At 37.4% G+C, this 18,083-nt stretch overlaps 1 protein-coding gene across 4 annotated transcripts; it reads right to left on the bottom strand.

Annotated features, from left to right (window-relative positions):
* Positions 1–2,075: 2,075 nt before the first annotated feature.
* On the bottom strand, positions 2,076–17,015 carry LOC129307041 (protein PHOTOPERIOD-INDEPENDENT EARLY FLOWERING 1). Of its 4 annotated transcripts, none has more exons than XM_054947897.1 (20): positions 16,090–17,015; positions 14,002–14,082; positions 13,818–13,925; positions 13,549–13,629; positions 13,384–13,472; positions 13,158–13,294; positions 13,017–13,081; positions 12,007–12,142; positions 11,496–11,567; positions 11,340–11,410; positions 11,123–11,257; positions 10,424–10,459; positions 9,340–9,408; positions 9,122–9,184; positions 5,932–9,016; positions 5,030–5,094; positions 4,874–4,944; positions 3,957–4,719; positions 3,244–3,761; positions 2,076–2,954 (listed from the first exon to the last, which is right to left on the bottom strand). In XM_054947897.1, exons 1-20 carry the CDS (start codon positions 16,147–16,149, stop codon positions 2,513–2,515), a joined length of 6,147 nt encoding a protein of 2,048 aa, XP_054803872.1. In that variant the 5' UTR covers positions 16,150–17,015; the 3' UTR covers positions 2,076–2,512. The 4 variants fall into 4 exon arrangements, with proteins under 4 accessions (XP_054803872.1, XP_054803873.1, XP_054803874.1 ...); XM_054947898.1 differs by having other exon boundaries at positions 13,017–13,078; positions 16,090–17,014; XM_054947899.1 differs by lacking the exon at positions 16,090–17,015 and having other exon boundaries at positions 13,835–13,925; positions 14,002–14,023.
* Positions 17,016–18,083: the final 1,068 nt, after the last annotated feature.

Below are 18,083 nucleotides of genomic sequence, written 5' to 3'. Positions count from 1 at the left end.
ATTCAAGAAAGTAGGTAGTTTAAGGACAAAGTCAGCGTGTGTGTGTATGGAGTGGCCTAACTTCATGTTAAAAACCAAGAAAGCACACAAATTTGATACCGTGTAAACCTCTCCAAATCCACCTTCACCATCCTTGTTATCTGCAAAGAACTTAACTGTGGCTGCGACATCTGTACAAAAATTATATTGCAGTGAAATTGGAACCACAATTGCAACAATTGCCCCTGATGAGATCCCACTTTTTCCTATATCATCCAGAAACACAAAAAGAAAAAACATTTAATAAGGTAAATTCATTACAATAATTAGGATTATCATGATCCATTACCTTCTCGAGCTATGGAAATACCATGTTGCCCAAAACGATGATGTTTCCAGAGTCACCCAACTTCCTGGCAAACTCCGAACCTTGATCTTCATTCTCGCATCCTTCAACGTAGATTCTAACATATTCAGGGGAAGAAATGGAGGTCTCAGGGATTTTTCTCAGTGTGGCTTTGAGCTTCTTGAGCTGAGATGATCTCAAAATCTTCCTCACGTCCTTCACAGAAATTTCGTATAGTGGATCAGTAGTGGCGGAAGGGCTAAGACGGCGATTGTCTTCGGTAATGTTGATGCCTTTAAGTTGAGGAAAGTCAAAATGCTCTTCTGCTGATGCCATAAGGTTAAAGGCAGCCCTACGATGGCCGACAAAGCAAGAGCATAAGATGTCACAGAAGGAGATGTGGAGATGCGACGGGCCACGGTTACTTGCAGCTAAACCCTAGCAGGAAAGGGGGCAGAGCTTCATAAGCTTCTTTATCATGATAGAAGATTAAGGCCACCGGGAAGCACGCAGTTACTTTCACCGCAAAGGAACTCAGATGAAGAATGCTGGCGGATTGAACGAAAATGGGATGGTTGGCTGGAAGGAAATGAGAGGAGAAAGGGCACGAGCGATTGAAAGTGGAAGAATGAATTAGAGAGGAGCCTGTTGAGTGGGTCATAGAAGGGGCTATGAGTTTTTTGGGATTTGGTAAATAAGAGTACATTCATTGTCGATCAGGGTTGCTTGAAGAAACCAACGGATCATGTCACCTTTTATGATTGGAAAAAGTAAGTTTAATTTCAAATTTTTAGAGGGAGGAAAATAAAGGGAAGTTTAGTCACATGCAAAGGATATAAGCATAAGGGATGGCAGACTTGGACGTGAGTTACTCTTTGGAATAGATTTCTACATTTGTCCAAGGGCAATTATGAATAATCATCCGTTAAAGAGATGTACCTTCTGAAGTTACTACATGCACTTTTTCTCCTTTAACATTGAATTGGAAAAAACCATAAAACACCCCTGACCTCCTTCATATTTTCCAAGACATGTGGAGGAGTCTTATTTTGCATCTCTTAAAAATGCCAATATTACGTTAGGTTACCGTTCACAAGAATTCATTTTTGGAATAAATTTTTATAATATATTGATGATTAAACTGAGATCCTGATCCATATGCTTGAATGTGTTCACCATTTTCGTCTAAAAAACAAAAAATGTCGCACCATGCAATTTTTTCGTCCATAAAAAATAATAATAACAATAAAAGAAAGATTCATTCTTCATTTATATTATATACCACCTGCGGACCATTTGGTTCATTTTAATCCAAGAAGATTTTTACTTTTATTTTTCTTCCATCCAAATGAAGTCTAAATCCATCTTTCATGTCATGCTCCTTTAAAGAGTAGTCTGTTACGGGCTACGGACACAATTTTATGGTTTTTGCCAAGAAAATATTCACAAATCTTAGTTCAATAAACTTACTCCATAACCGTTCATCCACACAACTCAATAAAGTAAAAACTTGTTAGTATTGTCTTCGTCTAACCGCACAGATTGCCTGGGCAAACGTAAGACAGCGATAGAATTCTAAACAGGTCGATTCTGATCAATTGAAAAATGGTATAGCTGATGTTCTTTCATGTTAAATAATTCCAGATGTTGGAAATGGGATCAATGAACAGTCGCTAAAAGACGACGTGTTCAGTTTCAAAACAAAATGATGATGCAGTGGAAGCACTCTAGCAAGGGCACATCACAAGACTGGTGAAGGGACGTCACCTTTTCTTTAACGCCATAATCATAATACCTCAGTCCTTCCAATGGATAAAATTTACTCGTCAAAATTTGAACTGAAGCCTTAAATCAGCATTAACAAATTATTGATCTTACGTTCTACAACTGCCTATGTATCCTGAACCTCAACCGTTTTGTCCTGCAGGCTCGTGTGGATGCTCCTCTAACATTCCCACCTTCTCAACAAGTTGTCGAGTAATTTAACTTCAACTTGTTTTTGCATATTCTGAAAACGATGAATCCAAATTTCTCATGCCCAAGGAGCTTGGTAAAAACATATTGAGCAATAGTCAGCCCTGGGTAATTCATGGATTGACCAATAATAATAACATGCCAGGAGTAACCCAGTAATCAATGGCGGCGACGGAACATTCAGATGTTTGAGTCAGGCTTGGTTTGGTGGTCTTATCCAATGTCGGTATATTCTGGCAATTCTGAACAATCATCAAGGCCTGAGATTAAGCCAGCAACGAAATCATGTGGAACCATGCCAAAAGTCTCTGTTTCCAACGAATTTTCCTCATTCAGGACAAAGGGTAGATTGCAATCCATATTATCAGCCCCCGCTTCGTCCATTGCTAATGAATTAAGATCAATTCTCAGATCCTTGGCTTCAAGTGATGGCATTGACTGGAATAATGGCTCAACCCGTTGGTGACGCATCTCACAAGTATCTGATGAATTTCGTTTGGACTTTGACTTAGAAGGCTTAATGGAGTCTGAGATGGAAGACTTGTGCTTCCCCGAAGCTTGTATCTTGGATCCTGCTCTGGACCTTGCATCATTTGTTGGGAATACTGATGAAGCCCATCCACAACTATCTTCCCCGCAAGCTCTGGCTGCCTCCCTGAGAAAAAGACATTACCTGTGAGCATCCTCCCACAAGCAACAAACTACAGATTGGATGGGCTTTAGGCCCCTTTGGCTCACTAAAAAGTATAAATATAATAAAATACACGAGAAGGAGGAGGAGGAGAAATTTCAAGCACCATTTTCTGTATTATTCAAAAAAATAACACCACATAAGTCATCAAAGACAAGCGATAATACTCAACATCCACTAATCCAACCAAGACTAATTTATCAAAGACATCAAAGCATATAACAAATAACCATGCCTTTGTATCCAGCCGTACCTGAAACGATCCTCAGCAACAGATCCACAAGCTCTAAGATGATTATCTTCCCCAATAGGGTAAATTAACGATGGTAGGGGTTCCGTCTCCTGTATAGATAAATTTATAACAGAAGGGAATGAGATTAAGGTGTCATTCTCTTCTTTCGGGAATTCCAGAGACACAACCAGCTGATCTGTGGTCAGTGGCACATTGTCACTCTTATTTGAGAGGGAGATTTTGTCATGCTGCTGCCTACTGCCGGTGTCATCAAGTGCAGCAGCCAATAACTTTCTGCTCTCTGCCAGATTAGTGACCGTCATCCTTTCAGAAGGCTTCTTCATAAGGCTCTGAGAATTATGCCCGGTGGAAGTAAAGAAACCATAGTGGCCATTTTGTGTGGGGGGCGGATTTTGCCTTCGGTCAACATGTGATCCTGCCTTCCACACAGAAGAAAGCAGTGCAAAAAAATGCTTTTGCAGTAATAACTCCCTATTTTCCTGCTCAGAGGCGACATCTAACAACATCCTAATGTTATCCTGCCAGAATAACCAATATGTAAGTGACAATTGCTACTCAATTTCCAAATTCAACAAAAGAAACACCAGATTGGAGATTTTAAATATTATCCATATTCCAAATAAACAGCATCAGTAATGTAACATCCAAACGATGGCATGCAAATAGAAAACATGTGGAAATCAACATTAACATCTTAAAATTGACATCTTTACCTCTGTAACTTTAAGAAGAGACTTCCCAGAGCCAGCATTGTTGCCCCTCTCGTGATTAGCATTGTCTGTCATGGACAAAACATATTTTTGGACTAGTTCTCTGAATCTCTCGCAGCAATGGACAGCATGACGGTATCTCCCCCTGTATGATCCTCCAGCAGTCATACCGTAGAGTGTTTCACTAACCAAGCTCCAGTTAGAACCATATTCATGAACAATTGCACATAAAATTGCATCTTCCTGTGGCAACCAAAAATCAGCTGACGGAACCCCATCTTTGGACCAAGCATTACCCTTCTTCATTTTTTCTGGTTTTATTGTCAGAATACGTTTGACTGGCATTGGAGTTATGGTTATTTTCCCTCCCATCTTACTCCTGCTGGGAGGTTTCTGTTCAGATTCAATCATACCTTCATATTGCTTTGATTCTGCATGTTCATCCGGCAAACCTAACAAGGCATTATCTGAATCTGAAGCACAAATATCAGCAGCCCTCTTGGTTTTCTTGGACTTCTTTATCGTCTTCTCCTCTTCACCATCAGCTATAAATTTAGGCTTTTTACGTTTTTTCTGCATAGTTGAATTTGGAGATGCATGGTCCAGACTAGTGACAATCTCATCATCTATTGACATCGGGTCTATTTGTGGCTCTTCTTTCATAGGCTTGGATTCAGAGGCTAAAGATCCTTTCTTCAGCGATTTAAACTTGGTTTTCTTGGGTTTCTTTTTAGGCCTGGGCTTAGAATCCCTTGGTGTTTGAATTCTGCCAAAACATAAATAATTCATCATCCTCAAGCATTTCCAAATTTAGGAAATCACTTATTTCAATTTACACTGCCAATATAATAAAAAAAAACGTTTCAAATAATTTAAATAATTTGGCGCAGGGGACAACAACAATAAATGAAAACTCTTACTTTCCAGGATCACAATTTTCTTCATCAGCCTCTTCTTTCTGCTTAGCCTCATTCTCAAGTTCCTCCATTAACTACAGAAAAGGAAAAGAAAACATATTGAACTATACCCACATGAAGATGGATAAAGAAAGAAATATTGAAGTTCATCCAATTCACCTGATGTTGAGCCAAGGTCTCTACTTGCTGCCGATATGCCTCAGTCGCAAAATCAGCATCCCATCCTGACATTATACATAAAAACACTTTAATCTCATGTTATGTCATGCTTGAAGGATGACTAGAAGTCAAAAGTGCAGCATGCCATCAGCAGCACAAGTTCAAATTTACTTGACAGCGATCACCAAACATCACTAGTAGATTACATTACATAATACTAAACCCATTTGGATGGTTAAAACTGTGATGAACACAAATATGAAATTCACTGCAATTATAATCTCATATGCCAGCTAAACTCAGCAAGAATAAGAGAACAGTTTTCCTGCCAGTAATTGGGCCCGTTTGAAAACCTGTTCTGGGAACAGTTTTCTGTTTTCTAGAATAAGAGAACAAAAAAATCTGTTCGTAACGTGTTTTCAAAAAAGTGTTTTGGAGAACAAAAAAATAAAATAGTCATGAATAACAGAAAAATGAAAATAATTTTTAAGTCTCCTGGAATTATTGTTCTAGAAAACAAGAAAGAATGAGAAAAACACATATTTTCATTATTATTATTATTTTTTTTGTTCTCAGAACATGTACTACAAAACACCAGTTTTCAGAATACTAAAATAAAAACAATTTCAAACAACCCCTTAGAGCCTTCATGATCAAATCACAGTCCAGTCCAATAACAACTATGGATTTGGATCCATTAGATTGAAAACTTGTGAAGTTAGTGAGGTTGAATGCAAAGTATCATTACCGTGCATATAGCAATGACACTTTGCATTCAATTTCACCAACTTCAATTTAAAAAATATGTTCTCAGACAACCACCCTATATCTGTTAAGTTTTATATATAAATAAACATAATCTATCATGGTATGAAGCAAAAAGGTTATAAACAGGCACATACTTTCATATACAAGAGGTTCTTCATCTTCATCAATTTCAGCTTCCATCTCCTCCTTGTACTTTTCAATGCGATCCAATTCCCATTCTGTATCCTCAAACCTAACTTCAGATTCCAAGGCCGCTTTATCTATAATTGGATCCCACACCTCCAGAAATCGAATGGCATACCGATCAATTGGGCGTAGCTGGTTCTCAAAGGCTGATATAGCTTGTCCAGCAGCAGCTGCAGCCGCAGCCATCTGTTTGACATCAGCTAGCATGTCAACATCATCATCTTTGATAGATACAGAGAGATGTCTTTCTTCCTTAGGATCACTTCCAACTAACATTAATGCATTCTCCTTACTTGACTTGGAAACTGATTCAGCTAATTCTGAAGGCTCATCCACTTTAATATCATCTTCATTTATGTACTCATCCTCATCAAGTCTCCCAATAGCTTCTTCTGTGAACTCCTGATTTTCCACAGCTTCTTCCAGTTCTACTTTCTTCAATGCCATATAATCTGCTTCATCTTCAGCATATTTCAATGCTGCCTCCACATCTGCAATACTTACAGAAGCTTCATCCCCACTGTTCTGGCTTTTCTCCTTCTGCATATTTTTCACAGGAACTGTTCTATGACCTGAAAATAACTCCATGGGATCAAGCTTCTTGAAAAATTCAGTATTATAACCCCCACTCTGAATAACTAAATCATCAAGTGCACGCTTCTGTTTTGCTTTCTTCAATATATTCTCTTCGATGGTGCTTTCACTTATCAATCTATAGATATGAACTTCACGTGTCTGACCAATCCTATGGCACCTATCTTGAGCTTGTTGATCCATAGCAGGATTCCAGTCACTATCATAGAAAATAACTGTGTCAGCTCCAACTAGATTGATACCAACACCCCCACTACGGGTTGACAAGATGAAAAGAAAAATTTTGGGGTTTGTATTAAAACGTTGCATCAAGGTCTGCCTCTCTTCTGGTTGTGTTGATCCATCCAATCTCATGTAAGTGTAACCATACAAATTAATGAAAGCCTCCAATATGTCAAGCATCTTTGTCATTTGTGTGAATATCAATGCTCGGTGACCTTCTGATTTTAATTTCCTCAACAATCTTGCAAGTTCCTGCAGTTTCCCACAGTCAAATTGGATAAGACGCCTATCTGGGAAATAAACCTGCCGTCGGACAATTGCTGGCCTGATTGGTGACAGAAGGGGTGACAAAGCTTCAGAGCATTTCTGCTTGTATGATGGATGAAGAAACACAGGCGTTTCACTTCTACTGCACCAGCAAACAGGAGGTGGAGCTCGTGCTGCTGGAATTGCAAACATGAAACTTTCAACCACATCAACCATCTTTTGGAACCGTTCAATTGGTGAGAGGACAATGTCAGCTAGCTTTGAGGAATACCTGTATGACCTAGGGTTAGCCTTCACCTGATGAATGTCATATACAGGATGCCTAATGGTAAGAAGATCCTGAAGGGTTGTTGAATAGACAGGCCTTCTTTTACACCTCAAGGAATTCCACCATGCAATAGCTGCCGCACGTTCCTTCACTTCTCTCAGCCTCTCTTCCCAAATTGCCCTCTGAATTTCCTCAAAAATGTTAGTTCCTTGGAAACTTTTCTGATCCTTCGATTCAGGCCTAAATACTTGTAGGGCATTCATATCAGCACGCTCCATAATTAAACTCGCAGGGGTCTCATTAGCTTTTACTTCATCACTCTCCCATGAAGTCATGCTATAATCAAGATGAGTAAATAAAAATCCAAAACCTCTTAGGTCTACTGATGAAAAGGGGCTGGTTGAGAACACTGAACACACAGAAGAACTTAGCTGAACATCAATACCCCACATATCAAAAGAACTGATAATAGGACGACCTTCAAATAGGTCAGGATGATTGCAAACCTTACGGAGTTGCATTATAATACTAATCATCCCAAAAAAATTGGCACTTGCAAGAGTGGCTTGGGTCTCAGTACTAGCAATGAAGTCTTCATACAAATTCCGCTGCCTTTTTGACAATCTGCAGTATATGACATGCTCATGTTTCATTGGAAGTTGCTTCTCCACATCTTGTTTTAAGCGACGGAGTATGAATGGACGAAGGACATTGTGCAAGCGATCAACAACCTCCTTATTTACTTTTTCCTCTCCCTCCACCATGCCAGATATAGGATTACTGAACCAATCCTTAAACTCTTGGTGAGACTGGAAAACATGAGGCATCAAGAAATGCATTAGAGACCAGAGTTCCATAAGATCATTCTGCAGCGGTGTACCAGTCAAGAGAATACGTCTCTTCGAATTGAAATTCAAGAGGGTTTGCCATCTTTGTGACTTCCAATTTTTAATGAGATGAGCTTCATCTAAGATCAAGTATTTCCACTTCTTTCGCTTAAAGACTTTAGAATCCTGAATAATTAATCGATAAGTTGTTATGCATACATGAAATGAGTTTGGTTTCAACCATCCTTGCCTTTTAAGCTTCCGCTCTTTTGCACTACCAAAATAAGTCAAAATTTTAAAAGCAGGACACCATTTGAGAAATTCAGTCTCCCAATTAAGCATGACACTAGTTGGTACCACAATGAGATGCGGGCCCCAAATCCCTCTTTCACAAGCAAGATGTGCAAGCAAAGCTATAGTCATAATTGTTTTACCGAGCCCCATTTCATCTGCCAAAATCCCATTCAACCTTTTTTCATACATTGTTACAAGCCAGTCCAATCCAATGTGTTGATACTCACGGAGAGGGTACTTCAGAAGAAAAGGGAATTTTGTGCGGACTTTAGTTGTGGAGAAGGTGTTTCCAGTTGGTTGTGCTGATCTTGCAGCCGCTGCTGCATCTGCAATCAGATTTTCACTCTCCCTTCCCTCCAGATTTTCATGAGGTGCTTCCCAATGTTGTTCTTCAGTATGGGACTGTACAAAAGCCATGTGTTCAAAAGGCTTGACATGTTCATCCCCAGAAACAACAGGATCGTTCTTCGCATCATCTTCAAGCAGTGAAGAATCCAAAAGATCCTCTGATAAAGAAGCAGCATCTTCAGATTCATCTTCCCTATGTTTGCCACTGGAATACTATCGAAACAAATAGCATAAAAATTCAAACTAAAAGGGGAAAAAAAATACATGAACGCTAACCATCTAAACCAAAAGTAAAAAATAGAGATAAAGAAATCCTACCTTTTTATACATTCCAAGGAGTTCCTCAACAGGCATATCACTCTCCCTTTGCAATAAAGCAATCTACAAATAATGGCTTCATCATGAAGGGTAATAACACAAAAATATGCAAACAAAAACAAAGCAGACTGGCTAGAACATATTCAGTCAAGAATACTGTGGCTATCAATAACTATGCTAACATAATATAAGGAAAGGAAAGCTGACTAGCTCTTAACCTCATCCTTTGGATCAATTGCATCCATTTTTTCCAATTTTTCCTCCTCGGATAAGGTTGTTTCATCATCCTGAACATTGTATTAAAGTTAAGACTCAATTTTCAATTATATAATAATCCAGGAATAGAAACCTAAAAAAAAAGAAGCAGCAAACATTTAGAAATAATTAAACAAAAGATTCAGCCCACAATGCTAGTAACTTAAATTTGATGCAAAATCCAATTTAATACAGATATATATAACAAAATTCCTAGCTTCAATTAAGCACTGTGACTATAAAAAATGTAACGCATGTGGATTAGGTGGAAATAAAAAGCAATGATTGATTTACATCAGGCCATTTATCTATATAACCATCAGCAAAGCAATATCCACTCATTGGAACAGGTGAAGGTAAATTTCCCCTGCCTAAATATGGAGACAAGAGCAAGGATAAATGGTCATTGTCCCATGGAGAACATCTATGTTGAAATTACAATCCCTTCATTTATTCAATTACTTTAGTATATATGTGTTACATAAGCAATTCAATTGTATTCAGAAATTATCCTAAGAAAATTCAGTGATTGTGTATTGGAGTTTGTATCTGTTGTAATTTTTCAAATTTCACTTGATTGCTATACAATTTTACAAAAATGGGGGTCTCACAGATCACCATAGCCCTGTAGGGAATGAGCACAAGGATAGGGAGCATGGAAGTCCTCCCTGCCTCAGCCTTGCTGCCATCCTTATTCAGTCACATTGCAAAACAATATATGCTCCGTCAATACTACATTGTCTAAATCCATCACAACTTGAGGAAAGCAGAGTGTACGTACATGAGAGAATGAAAACAGTGTTTATTGGGGGGGACTAAGAAACAGCAAAATCATTAAACACGCTGGGAACATTTGTGATGTATATCATCCAGGACATCACTATTGGAGGCCAAAAACACAGCTGCTTAAAAATAAATAAAAAGAGAGAAAAAACGAGCATCTAGAAGAGTGGATGAACTACCCAGTGGATCTCATCAAAGATCTAGGTTGATGGAAATGGAAATGATGAAAATAATAGTAACATATGGACATAGTAAATCACTCACATTGTCTTCTGTGCCAAGCAAGAAGTCACCATCTCCCTGTCAATAATTCAGAAACAATTTTATACAAGTTAATAGTTGAAAATTCAGTCATTTGTAGGGGGAAAGTGAAAAGAGGGGAGAACATCAAATCCATTTTTAGCCTAGACTATAAAGCACAGTACATCTAGGTGAAGCAGGCTGCACCTGGGGGAAGGTGGCAACTGATAAAAATTATACATGTTGAAACCTAACAAGTAAGGGAGACAACAATATTTATTTTTTTTATTGCAATTCTACACAAAAAATGTTCATAACCCCAATCCAACTTTTGTCATCTCTTAATTCCAATATCATGCAGATTCCTCTAAAATCACGACTGTATATGGCAGTGTGAATAATCTTATTCACAAAGATTTTCTTTTTATCCAAACAATGCCTACCATCATCTCAGGCTGTCAGCGGATAGCAAAGAAATCTAACTATGGGGCAAAAGTCATACATATATGATATGCACAGAATTTGTCAAGATTTGTCAAAATTAATCCTGTACAAATTATATAAATTGGCATTAAATTTCAGGCTTCCATCACAGTACAGTTGGACTCCATAATTGCTAGCACAGATCAATTACTAAAATAAGAATTTAAGAAGCAAAATCCACAGGAACCATCAACGTATGCAAAGAAATTAAAGAAAAGCAAACAATGCATGTTCTCTTACCTCTTCATCACTAAAGTCATATGCAAGATTTTCAGTGGCCCTCTCACCACAAATTAGCTTCATATTTTCAGATTGACAGGTCTTATCTTTGGCTATATTCTCCGCTGGTGTAGTTAGACCACCATTACTGTCATCCTGATATTACAAAATGAGCATTACACTTAAGTCCTTAACTTACTCTGCAATTCAGAAATGAAGAAAAACACATACAACTTACACAACGACGACCAGAGACCATGCTGGAGTTGCTTGACCCAAGCTTGCTACCATATAAATTGTCTCCATTTTCTGCAGTACATCAACATGACCCATGTTAGAAGCAACCATAACTTCTACAAAAGATTAGTGGGAAATAACTTGTGCTTGTCCTAACCATTTCCATCACCAGCTGTGACTTCTCCATTATCATCATCACTGTGCGCCGGAGTACTTTCTTGACTTGGTCCTGGTAATTGTTTGAAAATAATGCCATAAGACCAGCTAAAAAAGATAAGCCCACGGTTGACAGAAAAAGGGAAAAGGTTACATGAGATTCAGTCCTTACTTTCCCATCATAAGTTGGAAAAAATCAGTAACGGAGAATGAAACTCAGTACTTTGGAACACCAAAAAAATAACCAACAAAAATGACAGCCCAGGCCACTAAATCCTCCAATGGTCTGATCCAAACCATCAGATTTACAACAAAACTTCTGCGCTGACACTTTCATTATACTGACATAAAAAATACATTCTAATCATAAAATAAGAACTCCATTGGATATTAAGTAAAGAATCGCATTTTTTTTTTCAAAGGCAGAATAGGCCTCCCATCAAGAGACCAACTTGGCATCCCACAATAAATAAACATATAAATAAAAAGGTGGGTCTCTGTAATAAGCTCACCTTTCTCTCCAGAATAACGTTTCAGCAACTCCTCCAGCGGAAGATCAACTTCATCATGCAAAGCAGCCAACTCCTCTTGCCTTTCTTCTTCAGTTATAAGAGCCTCATCTTCCTCAAGGGTTTGCTCATCATCCTCCTGGAAACAGTACCATCATTTAGCATAAATCCATGCACCAATTTAAACCAACCTCACCATGAAAGCAACACAAAAATGATAAGGTCCCCAAAAAACTTGAGAAAAAATGACTTCAACTGGCAAAGAATAATAAGACTTGGAACGTAGAAAAGCACAACATTTAAAAAAAAAAAAAGAATATTATACGATGCATTTTGTGAGACAAAACATAACAAGCATAAGAGGCTTATCGTACTCATACTACCTCCAATCCTAATTATAAGACTTCATTACCTAATTCACACATAATAAGAAACACAGTTAAGCTGGTAATTTACATTGAGTTAGTCAAAATTTGTCATACTTTCCCTAAACTACCGCTCCCTTTAATGATGAGAGAGAGGGAAAAGAATCAAATTCAGTCAATTTACTATTTCCCAATACATAGGGGTAGTTTGGGAGAAGATTAATAAATGAGGGAGACAAAAAGAACCAAGGTCTTACAAATACAACCAAAATAAATCTACAACTAGCTCTTATAAAAAAGACTGGAAGGAGTAGGAGTGAAGCATCATTTATCCGCTGAATCCATAGGTGGTTATATTCTGCATTTCAACAGACCATCTTGCACTACTCCCATTGTCATTTGGCAACAATATTGTATTTATACCTTTCAAGGACTAAAGACTCAGAAGAAACAGCAAACTATCAACAATATTTCCCACAAGTCCATGACAATGACATGGAACTTGATATGAAGTAAACATAAAATTATTATCTCTGGCTTTCTGCAATTTACAGGTTGCATACACAGAGAGCACCAATAAACTCTAGAGTTAGAGAAAATACTTTGATACTATAATAAAGAAAAAAAGAAGAGAAGAGTGATCCACACCGATTCATCATCGGATTGTACATTGTATTCTTCATCATTGTCAATAGGGTCTGACTGAAACACTGCTACAAATGGATTAAGTAAATTTAGTAAAAGAAGTGAATGTTCTCTCTAACTTTGAAGATATATCTCTCTGCCCACCAGCATTAGCTTCATTTGATTTGTTGGTAAAGTCTTCATCTACTCCCTTGTATTCGGAAATCCTATGATGCTCTGGTGACTTTTTTTCAACTGGTTTAATAGCATCCACAAGATTTTCTGCCAACATGGTTGAGTACCTAAAAGATAGATTTAGATGAAAACGTCAGCAGATTTAATTGATTACCAAATGCCATAAGCAAGATATTTAAAAACCAAAAGAACATACCTTTCAGTTTGACCCAAAAGAAACTCAAGCTGTTTGTCAAGTGCCTTTTTCTTTTTCTCATCAAGCTCCATCTGATGCTTGTAAAGAACCTGGAACAACAATTTAGGTTAAAGCTCCATCTGAGTACAAGGAACAAAACCAAACACACAACTATAAATGCATTACCAGCTTTTCTATTTTCATCCAAAATTTCTTAACATCCTTTGAAATATTCAGTGCCACTTTCCTTAATCGCTGCTCTTCTTCCTGAAATAATATACATGTGCACACACACACACACACACATATCTGTATCAGCTTGCACCACATATTTACCAGTGAAAAAGGGGGGAAAATATCAAATATCAACTTTGCTTTCTGTAAGTTAAATCAATACTATTAGAATATTAGCAACAGTCACTGGTTTTCATTCATAAGAGATTTGAAGCTTGAACCTTCATCCTCTTTTCACCTCTTGTAGCCGGATCTAACATGCCTTTGCTAGCTCTTAAAGCAACTTTCTTTGCCTGAGCTAATTTCCATTTCCTCTCTGACTCAAAGTCCTGCCAAAATTTGTCATATCGTTTGAATGACACCACATCAAATTTGTCACATTTTTATGGTCAAACTGATGAATACCTTTGATAACCACACCATCTCTTCCATGACATGATCCCAATGAGTTTTAGGACGCCGAGGCTCCCTTGGAGCCTCAAGTGCCTGAAACAGCCAAAAAACCATCAATCAAGAAAGGAAATAGGACAGATCAACAAAGTTATAGGGAACTGAGCAGCTAAAAATATGCTCATTTTAGAACATAAAATATTTCTAGAGTGGTCCTACGGGTGTTCAAACAAAATAAGTCATGCATATTGATTAGCATGGAGCACTCGAAACTATACGACTTCTTAAATCTCTTCTTCACGTGTTTTCCATTTAAAACAGCACCAAAAACAGAGAAGCCCTTTTAAGCTTTAAAAATATCCCAGCTCTCAAGTCAGTCAAATATTGCATGTACATAAGTTTGCTTCTTAATACTACAATGTCACTACAGTATAAATAACTATACACACAAATAATTCCATACAAATTTTCTGACGCTACAAAGGTTTTACTCTCACACATTAACCTATCCTGCTAGTCAGAATCATTCTGTGCTAAACATGATTTTTTCCTGTTATCTCACACAAATGCTAATTTTGCTACAGAGGTAAAATTATATTTATATTTATGGATAGGCCAAAAAATACATGTAGCAATAGGGCCCTTGACTGCTAGTATATAAATATTTATTTTCCTATTATGCAAAGAGATTGGAAGTCATACATATATTTACTATTATTTGCTACTCAATTATAGCTTTCTGCTAGATAAGATGTATTATATTGAATCTAAATTCATCCTACCACCAAAATACTATCTAGTGACAATTTTAGTACCAATAAACCAGGACAACCACTACTTGTTAATTGTTATGTGTGGGCAAGATATCATAAACAAAAACTTCTTCCAAGTAACATGAAAATCCACATTTGCTACAGCATGAAAGAGGGTAACAGTTTTTTGGGCAGGGCCCACAGATATCAGACTCCTCTTACTGACCAACGTCTTAAGATGCCAACATCATCATCAATTTATTTCATCAAACTCCATTGCTCAATTTGATGTATTAACCACGTGCATTATATGTCTTACCCACATGCTTTCAACTTGCAAGTGAACAAAAATGCCAACATCAAAATGCAATTACTATCAGATCTTCTCTTGTAAATCATAAAAGAGACTAAAGATAAAGATTGAGCATGGTAAAAGTTGTGATCTGTGTAAATAGTGCAATGCAGAGGAACGCCTTTAGCATTTCATCATGAACTAAGGGATATTCTCATGAAATACAGCTCCTGTAAATGGTTTTTCTCGTCTCCTTCAAAGTCCAAATGACTAAACTCTTTCACTCGCTTCAACTTGCTCGATCTAAATAAAATGTACTTATTCAAAGACTACTTGCAAGCAGATGCAAATTTTTCACTGCAGACCAAGACGCTACAAATTTGATTGTAAAATTTCCCAAGAATGTGTGGCTCCCTTGTCTCCTGTGGTAGGGACGCCTATTTACATCTCAAAGCATAGATTTTTTTCCCCAAGAAAGGGTAGGCATTGCCTTGAACAACTTATTATAACTTTGATTACAAATGAACTAACTAAAAATGAATTATATCTTTTTTTTGAATAAACAAACTGTATCTGAGATAAATTCCGCAACTCACTTCTTTCCGTCTTACTTTGCTTTTTACTGAGTGTTTGTATTCTTCAGTTCTGGATAAGAAACATGCTACTTTAATTAGCTTCACTTCATTCTAAGCTTTTTGCATGCCAGAAGGGACAACATATTGAGTAGCTTCTTCAAAAGTTCAGACCGGTTACATCTAACAATTAACGTCCGGTCTTCCAAAATTTGGTCTTTTATTTAGACACACTAATTGCTTGAAAGATCAAAAAGTCAAGTTTTAAGTGAAAAAGAAAGAGAGGAAGGGGGGATGAGGTCAATAGCAGTAACTAAAATTTTATTCAGAACCAACCCTACTTAGACTGTCGCTGGGGGAAAAAAAATTCTTTCGCAATTGCACGGTATAATGCACGATGCCATCAGCAAGATTTCAAGCATTGAAAAGTTCAAAAAAGAAAGGAAAAAAAAAAGTGTGTGGATACTACGAATAAACACGAACTTACCTTTTGCCGCTTTGCTCTACTCTCGTGATCAATCTTAGACCTCGGACCTTTAGACGCCATCAGCTTTCTGACTTATAGCAGTACTCAAGTGCAAATCATCTGCTTCTTATCATCAGATGCAGACACCAGCTACAGCTGATAATTTCTTCAAGCTCTCGAAAGTAGCTTGAAACGCAAAGAAAGAGGCCCTAACCAGGGTGGAACGAGTCTATCTCAAGCAAGCAATGCCCGGCTAAACGATGACAGTCTTGAGAATTGTATTATGCAGCTTCAGGGAAGGGAAGAAGTTATATTTAAGGATCATTCCAGTTCCTTATCCCACCACGAGAAAAGGAAAAGTCTTTATCTCCTATTCGAAACCCGAGCTTTCCCGTAGAACAAACAAGGCGCAGTTCCCTGAACTGACCTTTCCAAATAATTAGTCGCACTCTTTTCTTTTCACCATCGGCACTTTTCCGATCTTCCACCAGTGCAATAAAATAATCAACCGCCAGCTTTTCTACATCGAAATTAAAGATTACAGCAAAAAGAAAATGGTGGGAGTGAAAAAATGCGCGAGATAGAGAGTCTTCCGGTTATCGTCAACGCTGGAAGTCTAGGGTTTGCGACGGGGGTTTAAACGCGGTGGATTCAGGAAGAGGAGTATCAGTCCCGGATCCGAATAGCTATACTGCAACCAAAGACTTGAAGGCAGGCCTCCAGATCTTTGGTGCGGAGAACACTTCGTTTTCTTTCTTTGCTTGTTTTATTTTTGTTTTTGTTTTTTTTTTTTTTTGGCCAACGGAAAATGGAATTTCTTGCTCCTAGGAATAAACTATAAAGGCGTTTAAAAAAAAAAAAAAAAAACTCGTGGCGTGTTCCAGGTTAAGAACACACGTTGAAGGGATGGTAGATCTGACGGCTGGAACTCGCTAGAAAGCCATGGGAGACACGAATTGCGTTTCGTAACGGGAGACTCTCGATGAAGGAGAAGCAATAGTCCATTTCTTTCGTGAAGAGCCCTCCCTCTGTAAATGAGAGTACTCGATAATTCTACGCAGGAACTTCTTTCGACTTTGGTTTCTTTTTTTGCCTTCTTGTTCTTTACCGTCAAATAACCCGTGCAATCTAAAAATTTTACAAATACAATAGTATAAAATTTAAAAAATTATATAATTTTTACATTTAAAAACTTTATCAGAAAATATCGATAGTGGTTCGTTTAATCATTTATAGACACTGAAAGAGAATTTATTTTCGATGCAGTAGGTTTTAAATAATTTGTGCAAGTTATAAAAATTGGCGGCCAAATAAGTTGGGCAAAATTGTATAATCTTGATTAAAAGAAGCGAATGGAGATTAGTGTTCAAATTAACTAAAATCTCAAATATTGTCCTGCACGCATAGAAAATTAGAAATTGATGACATGAACCACGGTTGGTGGATGATGAGTTGTATGGGATTGAGAGTGCATTTGAGAGTTTATAATTAAATAAAAAAAAATTATTGATAGAATAGGATGAAATGGAGCAAAGCGAAGTGAAAATAAAACAAAATTTTTCATTATTTAAGAGTTTTATGATAAAAATGAATGATTTTACATGATCATTATTTGGGAGGTATTGTAAAAATGAATGGAATAGAATGGTTTAAAATTTTTTTCTTCCAATGATACCTATATAACTAAATTTAAAAAAAAACAATAGTATTTATTTCACTTCACTTCATTTTTTTATAAAAAAATCTTTCATGCAAGTGCTTTATGCCGTTATAGGAAAGTGACAATAAGCTGCCCTTTTTTTAAAATGTCGTGTTCCCGTACAAGGAAAGCAAGCTGTCACGGATGATATTTTCGTGACCGTGTAAAGACCAAGATAATGAACGATCCGTTGGTTAGCCTCGCATAATATGGGTAAAGGGGGTGACATTAGCATTGGGGGTGTTCTGCCTCAGTTTTCGAACTGTGTGCACAATTGGTTAGGGGCTAGTACCGCCTCCCTGGTGAGCCCATGGCA

This window comes from Prosopis cineraria, unplaced genomic scaffold (assembly GCF_029017545.1).
Source record: "Prosopis cineraria cultivar Desert tree isolate PC_DT_omini unplaced genomic scaffold, ASM2901754v1 PC3, whole genome shotgun sequence".
NCBI classification, from domain to species: domain Eukaryota; kingdom Viridiplantae; phylum Streptophyta; class Magnoliopsida; order Fabales; family Fabaceae; genus Prosopis; species Prosopis cineraria.
The sequence above is the reverse complement of the archived record's forward strand: the minus strand, read 5'-3'. Positions and strand labels throughout refer to the sequence as shown.